This window comes from Somniosus microcephalus, chromosome 6 (genome assembly GCF_052327205.1).
Source record: "Somniosus microcephalus isolate GS21.2 chromosome 6, FLI_Smic_1.0, whole genome shotgun sequence".
Lineage (NCBI taxonomy): Eukaryota > Metazoa > Chordata > Chondrichthyes > Squaliformes > Somniosidae > Somniosus > Somniosus microcephalus.
The window spans coordinates 196568022-196582502 of NC_140992.1; the positions used below are offsets into that span (position 1 = coordinate 196568022).

The 14481-nt window shown below is 46.3% G+C and overlaps 1 protein-coding gene across 6 annotated transcripts; it reads right to left on the bottom strand.

Moving 5' to 3' along the window:
* Positions 1-1123: 1123 nt before the first annotated feature.
* Positions 1124-12174, bottom strand: LOC147116312 (uncharacterized). Of its 6 annotated transcripts, none has more exons than XM_085991173.1 (4): positions 12065-12174; positions 4919-6696; positions 4069-4094; positions 1124-2588 (listed from the first exon to the last, which is right to left on the bottom strand). In XM_085991173.1, the coding sequence occupies exons 2-4, from the start codon at positions 6576-6578 to the stop codon at positions 2583-2585; spliced, it is 1692 nt and encodes a 563-aa protein (XP_085847299.1). In that variant the 5' UTR covers positions 6579-6696; positions 12065-12174; the 3' UTR covers positions 1124-2582. The 6 variants fall into 6 exon arrangements, with proteins under 6 accessions (XP_085847299.1, XP_085847296.1, XP_085847298.1 ...); XM_085991170.1 differs by having other exon boundaries at positions 4024-4094; XM_085991172.1 differs by having other exon boundaries at positions 4069-4178.
* Between the last annotated feature and the right edge of the window lie 2307 nt (positions 12175-14481).

The following is a 14481-nucleotide window of genomic DNA, read 5'->3' on the forward strand; positions in this document are numbered from 1 at the left end:
TAAAGCTTTAAAGTTCTTCAATTTATCTTTGTTACTCTTATTTGTTCGATGTACCCATACCAATGCAAGTTGATCGCTTATGTGGCTTGGTGACCAAAACTGAACCCACTACCCCAGCTAGGGTCTGACCAGGGTATTGTAAAGTCATAGCATAACCTTTTGTCGACTTGTATGGGCTTGTTCTGGCTATATTATATCTATTTTTCAAAATGTGTGAAACAACATTTCAGTTAAATTTTATTTGCCATGTGTTTGAACAGTTGCATAATTGTCCTAATTTTTTCTGTAGCTCTTTTGCTCTATCTCTAGTGCTATCTTATTTTTGTGCTGAGAACATATTTGATCAGCTTCTCAGGCCATTCACATAGGTTGGTTTTAGTATGTAGTTCATTTATGTACTCAGCTTGAAAGAACGTCTTTCAGTTTTGCTTGCAACCTCCCAAAGTTGTACTTGTGTGCTGTAGTTCTGTCATCACAGTGGAGGTGCTTTGTCTATCAAAATAAAACTGTGGCTTTTCTTGTAACAGACTGCATGCAGCTATCAAAAATTGTAACATGCTCTAAAAACACAACTTTGTGTCACATATCCACTGATCGAGTATATTGGATTTATTTTTAATTGGCATGGTTCTTTCCCTGTTCAGGTGACTTCACAGACTTCAAGTATGTAAGGAGGGATCTGTGACGTAGAAAATAAAACAAAACGGTGGCTATTACACTGTTGGGTTTGTCAATGCTGGCAGGTTGAAGAAATGCTGATATAATTTTCCCAAATCAAATGTGCTAGGGTAGTGAGCAGGAGCACAAAAGAAGTGAGTGAATTCTGGAAGTCCAGTAGGGGATGGGAAACGTCAGTATGAGGATACAACAGGACTAGCCAGTGTGTTGAACTCCTCAAACGAGATCTGCCTAAGAGATGTGAATGGCAGGAGTCACCTCTTCGTTTTTCCTCTGCCTGTAAAAACCCGAGAGAAAACGTCCAAACTTCTGAATGTATTGGCGAAGCAGTTATTTCAAATTTACATTCTCAATTATTTGAATTTCCTCAACTAGTGCTTCCTGCCGGTAGAGAAATAATTGAGACCGAAACGGATTAAAATAAAAAGTCGTATACACAAGCCAGTAAAAGAAATCCAGACGATATTTGATGGGAATATGTCACGTGTAACAGTGCATTATGTAGGCCAGGTACAGTTAGAGTCAAGCCCATTCGTCAAAATTGTCATTTTTGCAAACTGAACAACATGAAAACTAAATGAAAATCGCTAAATTAGGAACTGGGGGGGGGGGGGATGGATTTATTCACATTGAGACTGGCTAATAGTTTACATCTGAAGAGAAGCCAGAGGAAATACCATTACAAATAGGAGTGGAGAGAAAGATTTGGGGTAATAAGGGATCAGTGTGACAGTAACACCAATAAGCAACTGTTGAGGATTTACAGGAAGAGAGTCTACAGGAAGAGGTGGACTTTATGTCCCTGTTAATTTAGGACCATTAAAAGCTGATGCTAATTATAGTTCTGGCAGAAATATTATTAAAAAGCATGATATGGTTCATATCTGATGCTGTCCACTTAAAATAATATATCTCCACAGCTGTTGCAGACACCAATAACACAGAATGTGCTTTTAATTCCCTTATAATTCTACTAGAGAACTGCAAAGTTGTTCCATTATACCCTCCTGTAAATCAAATGTTTATTCTGCATTAATCACATCAGTCAGCAGTAGTTAACTTTCATTAGCATTGATTTAACTTTATTAAGACTATGTATATTAAAAAAAATTACAGGTGGCAAGAGTATGAAGGCTGCAATTCATTTTCTGGGATCGGATTACATCAATAAACTACTTGCGGGGTTTATGGTGTCATCTGAACCCTGAAAGTAAATGACTTGTCATCTTGTGTTTACGGTAGCCCAGACAAAATAAAATTGATTTGTAATAAAATAAAAACTTTCTTCTGTGACACTTTTTTTAAAAACACATCACACCTGTGATACGAGAATATTGAATGGTAAGCCAACTGAATAAAGAGTTAACACGCTAAGAGTTATGTAGGTCCCACTGATGAGAGTAATCAGTTCCCTATTCAATGGCTTACGATCAGACACTCTCTTTACACTCAGCAAGGATGTAGATTAACTACAATCCTATCTTCTGCAATTAGCCATGCGCAGCAGCAGGAAAGACAGCTCTTTTACATTTCCTAAAAAAACACTGGTAACCGTGAAGATATCCTATAGGCAGCTTTAGGACTATTTTGATAAAACAGTATATTAATTCTACTCAATTTTTTTTATTAATCTGCTTTTCATTTTTAGCGTCTGCATTAGCAAACTGTTAGTGCTTACAAAATGGAGATGACACAGAACGACAACACCCTTGGTTCAACTGGCAAAAACATACCACTCTTCTCATCAAAAGTCCACCTTTTTAAAGACTGCAGTCATTTAAGGTTTAGACTGGTCGTGTTTGGCTGACTTCTTGCTCAACCTTCCGCGGTGCAGGTTCATTTTCAAAGGAGGCTGGTCACGCGAGCTCTGCTGTGTCCATATCTTCACGCCCATCCTTTCTATATTAAGACTGTAGACGTTGAAATGGCAAAAGACCCATAAAAAACACTGCTCGTGGTTTCCCTTTCCACACATGAAATGAGGACATTTATATCAAACATTCTTGTTAAAAGTAGTGCTTTTTAAAATAAAAAGGACTAACACACAAAACCATCTTCCTGTCAGTCACTGATGCAGATAAAACCAAAAATAAAAAAAGAGCACTAGCGTTCTAACAGGTCGCAGCACTGAAAATGCAGGCCTGGTTTTCATGCTGCTTTAAAATACATAAATTAAAGTCTATTTTTAATTACACATTTGCCACAGAATTCTGAAAATAATTCACAATTCTTAGTAATTGCAGGTCTGTGGGTGGATAACCTTTTACAGGCTACCAATGGGTCACAGATACAGCTGCCTCCTCAGTACAGAAATCAATGTAACAAAACTATGTCACATCAGGAGGAGTTCCTGATTCAAATATCAATGCAAAACCCTGATCCAAACAGAAGTTCCCCATTTAATTTTTGGGTTTCAATATAATAAAACACTCAGTCTGCAGGCAATTTTCATCTACAGACAATTGTATAGTTTAAGAATCTAATCCCTTTCCAAAAAAATGTTTCAGTTCAGCATTTCCTACTGTTTTTGTTTGTGAACTATTAACTAGGCTGTGAGATGATTTACAAATCTTGTCTTAGGGGCAGCTAATAGCAATCAAGATCCCAGATGGCACGAAGGTATAGGACGCTGGAGCTACGCCATGCCATGGAAATGTAGATTATATATTTATAGTATTCTGTTAAGTCACTCGCTGCTGTTTGCTGTGGGGGTGCGCAAAGTCCATGGACTTGCCGACAGGAGAAAAAAATCCCCCCCGAGTCACATTCACGCACCTCCTGGCAGCCACCAGCAGAGTTATATTGGTAAGCATCTGGGGGAACGATGCTGTGTCGACCTCCAAGCCCCTGGGATTGGTCCACAGGGCAGGGCAGTCAGAGAATGGAAAGGAGAAAGTAAGCAAAGTACTTGGGTGGTTAGCAGGATCGGGCTGTACTACAAAATATATTACCTTTTACATCCTATTTCTTTCATTTTCTCTTCACTGAAACAAGAGTTGCGATAAATCAACTTTCCACCAGGAAAGTGGATCGCTGTATTCGGCAGTGATTTAGAATGATGGGTAGGGCGATCACGGGATTAGGACTGAGCACAGTTACGGCCCATAGTCAAGGGTACCAGTGAGGGTGAAAGAGTAGGGGGGAAAATGAAGTATTTCTGAACCATTACGACCAGACACATGCAGGCAAAGGCTTTTCAAACTTTGCAGCGCATAAAAACAGCACTGCCGCCACTGTAGGAAAACGATAATGCTAAAATAGACTCCCACAGCTCCGTGATCTCAAAACACACAAATGTTTCTTTCCACATTAGAGCTTTATTACAACAAAGTTGGTCACACTCACTTTTTGGATCCGTGTTGCCAAAAACAATTTCCTCTGACTCCTTACCTGGTCACTGTGGATAGCGGTATGATCTGGTGACAGGGGGAGGGGGCAATGCCACATAAGTGCAGGTCACACAAGCACATTTGCATCATCTTGGAACATCACCTGCAAAGCTGTGGTGGGCACAGGGGAGAGGGAATTTGCTCTCTGGCGATGCCACTCACACAAATAAACAGTGCACTGAGGCACTAATCTCAGCTAACAGCCTGAACAATTTCAGCAGGGCACAGGTAGAGGTGACTGAAGAATCCAGATCACTAAACTATGGGCTTACAGCTCACTGGAAGTGGTCTGTAAATGTAGGACAGGAACCCTCCCAAGGCAGAGGTATCCAAATTCCGGTCTGTGGGCCATATGCATCCCCCAAGCCCTGGCAATCTGTCCTGTGAGGCCCAGACAACTCAGTTCTATTTTACCTACATATCGTTCTTGCTGGTTTGTTCCATTTTACGTTTGTGGGTCTGGAGGTTGGGGAACTTTATAGGTGGATAAATCCTAAATCAGAATACCAAGATCTGTTGGTATCAGCGAATTGATGGGAACATGGATTGAAACTTTATGGGGGATGGGGGGGGGGGGCGGGGGGCTTTAAGGCTCCATGGTATGTAACCCATATGGCCCATGAAGCTTGGACAACCCTGCCCTAAGGGCTAGTGCTGCCTGTCAACTCGTACAAATCTATCTGTGCCACAGTTTGTACAAGTTTAGCCAAGATCAGGCTTTCAAAACAAAATTTTAAAAAATCACTGTCCACAAGCAGAACTTTCATAGGAGTTTTCCGCTGTGTGTTGAAGGCAGTGCTCCTGCAGATAGCTCAGCTCTGTAAACCTCTCCCCGCACCATGTGCACTTACACTGATTCTCTCTGGCGTGGACATTCTGGTGCTTTATCAGGTGCTCCTTCTGCTTAAAGCCCTTGTCACAAGTGATGCACTTAAAAGGTTTGTCCCCCGTGTGAACGCGTCGATGCCGCTCCAGGTCCGACGAGTACTTGAACCGCTTCTCGCAGTCGCTGCACTTCAGGGGCTTCTCCTTAGCGGGCCGGCACTGGTGCTCCACCAGCTCGGAGGAGCATGCGAAGCGCCGCTCGCAGGCGTTGCACTTGAGCGGCCGCTCTTCGACGTGGGTTGCCTCGTGGAGCTGCAGGGCCGAGACCCGCTTGTAGGCCTTCTGGCAGACGGTGCACTTGAAGGGCTTGCCCTCCACGCGGGCGCAGCGGTGCCGCAAGAGCTCCGCTGAGTCTTTGAAGCCCTTCTGGCACCCTGTGCACTGGAAGAGGCTCTCGCCAGTGTGAATGTGCTGGTGGTACAGAAGGTGCGAGGATTCACTGAAGCCCTTGTCGCACACTGTGCATTTGTAGGGTTTGTCTCCGGTGTGGGTGCGCTGATGCCGCACCAGGGCGTAGAGCTGCTTGAAGCTCATCTGGCAGGTGGTGCACTTGAAGGGCCTCTCCCCCGAGTGGACGCGCTGGTGGTGCTGGAGGTAGGAGGAGCGCTTGAAGGTCTTGGCGCATTGGCCACACTTGTAGGGCCGCTCGCCCTCCGTCGTGCACTGGTGCTGCAGCAGCTCCCCGGGCTGCTTGAAGCCCGCGTGGCAGATGACGCACTTGAACATGTCCTCGCCGGCGTGCACGCACATGTGGCGCACCAGGTGCGAGCGGTGCTTGAAGCTCTTGTGGCAGACGCTGCAGTCGTAGGGTCGCTCGCCCGAGTGGATGCGTTGGTGGTGCGCCAGGTGCGAGGACTGGCTGAAGGTCTTGTCGCACTGGGCGCACTTGAAGGGCCGCTCGCCGGTGTGCACCCGCTGGTGCCGCTGCAGCTCGGAGGCATGGCGGAAGGCCTTCTCGCAGGCCAAGCACTTGAAGGGCTTCTCGCCGTGGATGTACTGGTGGCGCACCAGCTGAGACGACTTCTTGAAGCCCTTCTGGCACACGTTGCACTTGAAGGGCTTCTCGGGTGCATGGAACTGCTGGTGGGCCACCAGCTCCGACGAGTCCTTGAACTTCTTCTTGCAGACGGTGCACTCGAAGGGCTGCTCCTCGATGTGAACCCGCTGGTGCAGGAAGAGCTCCGACGACTGCTGGAAGTTCTCGCCACAGATGGTGCACTTGAAGGGGTTGTTCTCGTTGTGGACGCTCTGGTGCTGGACCAGCGCCAGCAGCTGGGAGAAGCCCATTTTGCAGACGTGGCAGATGAAGGGCTTCTCCTCCACCTGGCCACACTGGTGCTGCAAGAGGTCGGCGGACTGGCTGAAGGTCTTCTGGCACTGGGCGCACTGGTAGAAGCGGTTCATGTTAACAAAGCACGGGTGCTGCTGGAGCTCCGACAGCTGCGTGATCGTCTGGCCGCACATGTTGCATTTTTGGGAGCTCTCGGCCGACACGGGCTGATGCTGCTGAAGGGCTGCGTCGGCCGGGAACACAATGGCAAACTCAAGGGAGCGCTCAGTGCTTTGGGGAATGCAGTTCTCCACCAGGGGCGGGGCGGCTGGGTGCTCCTCCCAACACTCAGTCATGTTGAATGGACTCACATTGGAAAATAATTGCTTCCCGAGATGAACTGGTTGAAACAATGGACGTGATCCCTGTCTCTCACCGATTCCACACCAAGCAAAGAACACTAGTCTGTCTTATCTGTTAAAAACAAAATATTCAATTTAGCTTTTTTCTTTAAAAAAACTTTTTATTGCATTTTTGCACAAAACTGTCGAACACGACTAGAAATCACTGGAGGGAGCGCAAACCAGAACCAACAATGTGCGACACAAAGTCACAATAGAGGTATAACACCCTTTGGGAAGGGGATTGCTTCCTTGCTCACCACATAGTATGTTCAAAAGGCCCCTTACAGCAGTAGAAAGAAATCAGAGCAGCTAATGGGAAAGGGAGAATTAAGATAGAGAGATGGGGGGCAGGGGGAAAGAGAAAAAAAAAGTTAGGGAAGAGAGCCAGAATGAAGAAGGTGTGGAGGAAGAGAGAGACAGACGGTGGAACGGTCAGGGAAGAAGGGATAGAGAGAGACACACACACAGAGGAACTGATTTTGAGTAGGTTGATGGATACTTAACAGGAGCACATGATGGATGGGTTTCCTTTTGCATAGCTGGTGGGAGGAAGAAACCACCTGGGCATGATTAGTGGTTTGTCACAGTGCAAAGTTCCTCAGTAAATCCTGTGTTTTTCACCCCCGGCCCACGACCGTGTGATTTGCAGTTTAACTTCGATTTGAATCATGAACCTGTTTTAAAGTTATTGTGTTCTATTCACTCACCAAAGAAAGTTACCAGCTGGTAACTGCACATGAAATATGCAGTAAATCATAGTTTTTTCAGTCTTATTTCAATCTTTTCTTTGTACAGGATATTAATGATAGCAGATCGAATGGACTCTTCAGCTACTGTTATTAGAAAGTAGTGAGCATTATGTAGACATTTTTCAGCAGATCACAGCCACCTGGGCGGCCCAGGTGAACTGTCACATCTCTCACAGGTGAGTAATGATACTGTGCATGTTTGGGAACTAACTTTTTCTTTCAGTTGCTGGATCATCACCCCCCCACCCCCACCGAATGAAAGGGTGAGTGGCTGCCCTGTTGCTACACCTACAACATTTCACAAGTGTGCCCCCTCCCCCTGCCAGGGTACCTCAACCTGCCAGTGTACTTGAGATTGATAAATTACTGGGAGGGAAGGGGACAGGGGGGTGGTGGTGTATCACAAGCCTGAATCCACATTCTACTACCCCACAGAACAATATGTCGGGAGGAGTCCAGTCATAGCATTTTAACACCTTGCCCACCATGCAGTTTACAGATATTGAAGAGGTGCTCCATTGTAGCAAGCACAAAGTTATTTGGCAGTCATTCTAGGGTAGAGCTAAGACTTTGCATAATCCCGAACTAACATCTCACAGCTCAGCCACATAAGGTGCGTTCTCCCAATGGCTAAAGTCCAGTCTGGCCTCGTTCACTCATCCCAAGCTTGCCCAAGGCGCTTAGCTGCATAGATCTCCTTTGAGTGTGGCCATATCATGCACAATTCTAGGGGCAACAAATCAGATTTAAATTGATAAGTCAACATGGCTATCGAAAAAAATAGTCGACCGTGAAATCACTGATCAAAGGTATTCAACACATCAGCACGAACACCACAGGCATGACGTCACAGCACTAATGTCAGCAGGGAAGCAGCAGCTGAGCAATCTAGCAGTGCCAGCCGACTCCAGCTATCCACCTGTTACTATTCTATTTAGTTCCTAATGGGGAATCTCTCATTATATTGACATCCGAATATGATGTCATCTACAGAAAAGAAATAATAAAAGGATGTAATTTACATGCATGAAAAAGTTGTGATAACTAACCATTCAAAAAGTATCCAACAAGGAAGCTGTTACCAAAGCTAATCAAGTACTGGGGCCATAAGTCAAAGACATTTGATTATTAGTCAAACAGGCTATTTCAACCTCGTTTAACTTACTGGTCATATTTGGAATATTGTACACAATTTTAGCCCCATGCGTTCAAAGGAACCATGAGGCTTTGAAAAGTGTTCAGAGAAAAGTGACAAGGCCAGTTCCAGGACTCGGGGCTTGAAGGCCGACTCTCAGAATTAAACATGATTTCAATGGGTAAAGAATGAGCGAGGACGTGACTCCGTTCTTTAAAATGTCATAAGGAATGGATAAGGTGAGTATAAGGTAGGCAGGCTGATGGCAGTTAGACTTCAGTTTTGCAAGCGATTCAGCTAGCCCCTGTTTGAATAAACTCCATCCCAAGTACTACTGGCTGCTACATTGGTGCAGCATTGTACTCCAGGTGCAGCGTGAACTGAGGCAAATAGGATGTCGGCTCTTTTGCGAGTCAGAAGCATTAAGCATTTGAAAGAAAGGATTGACTCAGATCAGCACCACTAAGTTCAAGCACTGTCGGCTGCTCTACTCGTTTCCACGGATTTTGGGAGAAGTAACCAACTTACCTACTATCTCCTAGTAATGGAAGATGATGGGAAAAATCTCCCTTGTATAATTGTGATTGCAATTTCAAACTCATTGCTGTGTTAGCGGTAAGTTTATCGGCATAAGTGGAATTTCCCCTATAGTGTATTGATACCAATAAGCCATAGGAAAAATTCTTAACCCAATACCCTTTAATGTGCCAATATAACACTTGTGTGATACTCTTAATTGATCACTCAATTTCTAGAATCTAACTGTACTGCTACATGTTTTTCCAGTTAAATGGACACCGTATGAAAATTTCACATCCCCCTTGATAAAATTCCAGTGAGGAAAAAGTGCCAATGGTCAGCTGCATGAAAAGTTTACCTCTGTTACTGACAACACTGGAATATCTTTGATTCCTGGCTTGTTAACAAGAGCCATTCTGAATCCAGAGAGAAAACCTGAAATCTGTTTCTTGGAACCGCTTCCAGAACATCTCAGGATGTGAGCATTTATTGCTCATCTGTAGTTGCCGCGATCAGCCGCTGCAGCAGGTCTGAAGAGTAGCAGTCTGTGGATTAGAATTACGTGGGCCAGACCAGGTAGGGGGGGTGTTCTCTGCCCTGAAGGATATTAATGAGCCAGTTGGGTTTCTACAGCTATCCGTCAGCTTGAATGGTCATTTTTCTTTCTGACACTAGCCCACAAACTCAGATTTCTCACATTCCATGTCATTCCACAGTGGGATTTGAACTAGTGATCGTCTGGGTTGCTCATCCAGTACCATACCCACTACGCTACTGTCCTCAATTATTCTAGCAGCAAAGAAGATTCCCAGGATTCAGGTTTATGCAGTCTAGGGTATTGATTTGTACATCAATAAAGTTGTTCTGAGAGTTAGATTGTGTTTGACTTAGAGCTGTAGGCAGTGAGATCATTTGAACTGTTCTAGGTACGAAAGTTTTTATTACTGGTGATTTGTAGTGTCCAACCCAATCTGCCTAGTGATTAAACAGGATCTAATGTGCACAGCCTTCTACGGGGAGGAAGCCTGTATTACATCACTACGGTTTATAACAGGAGGAAAGTGAAGTGAAAGTTTCTTATTCTGCAGCCAAAAAGAGGTTTCATTTTAAATGGGATTTTATGTTGATTCAACTCCCACAGACTACTCTTAATTCAGCTAATTCAAATTATCTGATGATTCCATTTTTTTTAACCACTAACATCCCACGTTGCATTTATGACTCTGACATATGTTGCTTAATTCAACTTTTTAGTGCAAAAAATATTAAATTAGCAGGAGACAGCAGTGCTATAAAATGAGGTATGATTACATTATTTACTGGTCAAAAAACAGCTTATGAAAACCATCTGAAAGACACCAACTCAAATAAGGTAACCAGCGGTCCCCGCTTCGGCTAGCTGCAGTTGAGCCGAGGGGCAATTTGCACCTTTCTGCGGCTGGAAGCTGATGCCAGCCTGCAAATACAAATCAGAGGGACGGTGCTTGCCGTGGCTTTTGACAAGCAATTGAACACTGGGATTAGGAGCAGGAACAAAGTTGTTCCCCACTCTTGATAAATGGCAGCCTGACACAGAGAGAGGCCTGCCAGACACAGAGGCTGAAGGGGGGGTTTCCACTTCTGCATTTGCCAGCTCACGACTTTCCTGTCTGTTGAAATGAATGGGACGGAGAATTGTGGGCAGGCAAATGCAGAGGCAGAAAACTAGCCATAATTTGAATATGTTCCTGCCTGCTAAGGATCAAACAGGGTCTCAATTTCAAAATATACATGATCATGTATTGCACCCCTCCCCATAATAATAAATAAATTTCTTTCTAAAAGTGATATTCTTTACAATGGAAGTTTGCTTCAAAGAACATTAAGTATGTTATTTTCCTCTGCAACTACAGCTTTAAAAATACAGGAGGGGTTTTCTTGAGCTTTTTGTATATCTAATTTAACGTAGGATTTCTGTGCTTTTCTCAATTACACATAAAAAATCTTAGTGCCAATAAGGATTGCAGATATTGGCTGTAAAATATCCCACGTAACATTTGTACAATGCAAAATAAAGGGAAGGGGCAACAACGTTCATAGCTGCCAGGGATCAAGGGGTCAACTGCGTTCATAACTGCCAGGGATCAAGGGGGCAACTGCGCGCAGACCTGCCAGGGATCAAGGGGGCAACTGCGCGCAGACCTGCCAGGGATCAAGGGGGCAACTGCGCGCAGACCTGCCAGGGATCAAGGGGGCAACTGCGCGCAGACCTGCCAGGGATCAAGGGGGCAACTGCGCGCAGACCTGCCAGGGATCAAGGGGGCAACTGCGCGCAGACCTGCCAGGGATCAAGGGGGCAACTGCGCGCAGACCTGCCAGGGATCAAGGGGGCAACTGCGCGCAGACCTGCCAGGGATCAAGGGGGCAACTGCGCACAGACCTGCCAGGGATCAAGGGGCAACTGTGTTCATAACTGCCAGGGATCGAGGGGGTAACTGTTCAGCCGGGCCGCTGTGGGGCACATACTGGCACTGGGGGCTCAGATTACACCGACTGGCTGCTGCCCTGGTGGAGCTGGCACATGGCGCCCAGTGCCGAGCATCGTGGCGCCTGCAGCCCCCAGGCGCGGCTCCCCCCGATCAACCTGCCCCCGTGCCCCTCCCCCTGCCGCCGGCCAGCGCCGTGTCGATGCCCGGGCCGGGGACAATGGCCACCCACCCGCCTGCCGAGTGCCAGCGGCCTTTCCCGGCGGCAGGCGCGGCCGGGAGCCGCTGGATCATCCCGTTCCCCTCGCCTCGGTATTAAAGCCATCGGCCTCATTACTCGAGCCCCGGCCCCGGTGATGTCGCCACGCCGCCGGTACCTGGCTCCTCGGGCGGCTCCGGCTCCCAGCGCTGGCTAGGCCCAGGCTCCGGCCTCGGCCCCGAAGCCGCGGCCTGCCAGTCGAATCACTCTTCCTTTGCCCGAAGCGCTGATCCGGGGCGGGGAGGCCCGAGCCGTGCCCGGGGGGCCGGGTCAGGGTGTTGGCGGAGCCGGTGAATAATCCCGCTACCCACCGAGTGCGAAACTCCGTTGCTCCGGCCAGGAACCGAGCGGCCCGCGTAAACAGGAAGCCAAGAGCAGCCGCGGGATTTCCTGTCACTGCGGCCGGCTCTCTGCTGCCCCCGGCGGATCCAGCACGAACAACCGGTACTGGCCCCTTGGCACTGGCACTGGCACTGAGTATCCCAATCCTGGCACCGCCAGCTGCACACCCCCTCCTCCCCTAACTACATCCCAACTCCCACCTCAACAACCATATCCCAACTCCCACCCCAACAGCCAAATCCCAACTCCCACCCCCATCCCAACAACCAAATCCAAACTCCCACCCCCCATCCCAACAACCAAATCCCAACTGTCATCCCAACAACCAAATCCCAACTTTCACCCCCAACCAAATCCCAACCCAACAGCAAAATCCCAACTTCCACCCCCATCCAAACAATGAAATCCAAACTCCCGCCCAACAACCAAATCCAAATTCCCACCCCCATCCCAACAACCAAATCCCAACTGTCACCCCAACAACCAAATCCCAACTTTCACTCCAACAACCAAATCCCATCCCAACAACCTAAGTGCATTTTCACAGCAATTTTTGTCTCCAAATCCTCATCTCAATTTTTAAATCTATTTCTTTAATTCTATTCCCCACTCCAAATCCTAATCCCAATTTTGAATCTAATTTAAGAACATAAGAAATAGGAGCAGGAGTAAGCCAATCGGCCCCTCGAGCCTGCTCCGCCATTCAATAAGATCATGGCTGATCTGATCCTAACCGCCAATCTACTATCACAGAACCATCTCCTGAATCTAACAGAATTAGACACACGAAATAGGAGCAGGATCAGGCTACACGGCCCCTGGGCCCGCTCCGCTACCCACAGGGCCATGACCGATCCGAACCTAGACTCATGTCCAAATTCCTGCCCGCTCCCCGTAACCCTTAATTCCCTTTACTTCTAGGAAACTGTCTATTTCTGTTTTAAATTTATGTAATGATGTAGCTTCTACAGCTTTTTGGGGCAGCATATTCCATGGACCTACCACCCTCTGAGTGAAGTAGTTCCTCCTCATCTCAGTTTTGAAAGAGCAGCCCCTTATTCTAAGACTATGCCCCCTAGTTCTAGTTTCACCCATCATCGGGAACATCCTCCCCGCATCCACCCGATCCAACCCCTTCACAATCTTATATGTTTCAATAAGATCGCCTCTCATTCTTCTGAACTCCAATGAGTAGAGTCCCAATCTACTCAACCTCTCCTCATATGTTCATCCCCGGGATTAACCGAGTGAACCTTCTTTGTACTGACTCGAGAGCAAGTATGTCTTTTCTTAAGTATGGACACCAAAACTGTACGCAGTATTCCAGGTGCGGTCTCACCAATACCTTGTACAACTGAAGCAATACCTCCCTATTTTTATATTCTTATATTCTATCCCCCTAGCAATGAAAGCCAACATTCCATTGGCCTTCTTAATCACTTGCTGCACCTGCATACTAACCTTTTGAGTTTCGTGCACCAGGACCCCCAGATCCCTTTGTACTTCAGTACTTTCCAGTTTCTTGCCATTAAGATAATAACTTGCTCTACGATTTTTCCTGCCAAAGTGCATAACCTCACACTTTCCAGTATTGTATTCCATCTGCCAAATCTCTGCCCACTTACTTAGCCTGTCTATGTCCCCTTGCAGGTTTTTTATGTCCTCCTCACTCACTACTTTCTCCCCCATCTTAGTATCATCTGCAAACTTTGATATGTTACACTCGGTCCCCTCCTCCAAATCGTTAATAAGATTGTAAAGAGTTGGGGACCCAGCACTGACCCCTGCGGAACACCACTAGTTACTGATTGCCAGTCTGAGAATGAACCATTTATCCCAACTCTCTGCCTTCTGTTAGCTAGCCAATCCTCTATCCATGCCAGAATATTACCCCCAATCCCGTGATTTTTTATCTTAAGCAATAATCTTTTGTGTGGCACCTTGTCAAATGCCTTTTGGAAGTCTAAATACACTACGTCCACTGGTTCCCCTTTATCCACCCTATATGTTACTTCCTCAAAGAACTCCAGCAAATTTGTCAAACATGACTTCCCCTTCATAAAACCATGCTGACTTTGTCCTATTAAATTATGATTATCCAAATGTCCTGTTACTGTCTCCTTAATAATGGACTCCAAAATTTTACCTACCACAGATGTTAGGCTAACCGGTCTATAGTTTCCAGCCTTCTGTCTACTGCCCTTTTTAAATAAGGGTGTTACATTAGCAGTTTTCCAGTCTGCCGGGACCTTTGCTGAGTCCAGGGAGTTTTGGAAAATTATTACCAATGCATCCACAATCCCTACCGCCACTTCCCTCAAGACCCTAGGATGTAAGCCATCAGGTCCAGGTGATTTATCCGCCTTGAGTCCCATTATTTTACCGA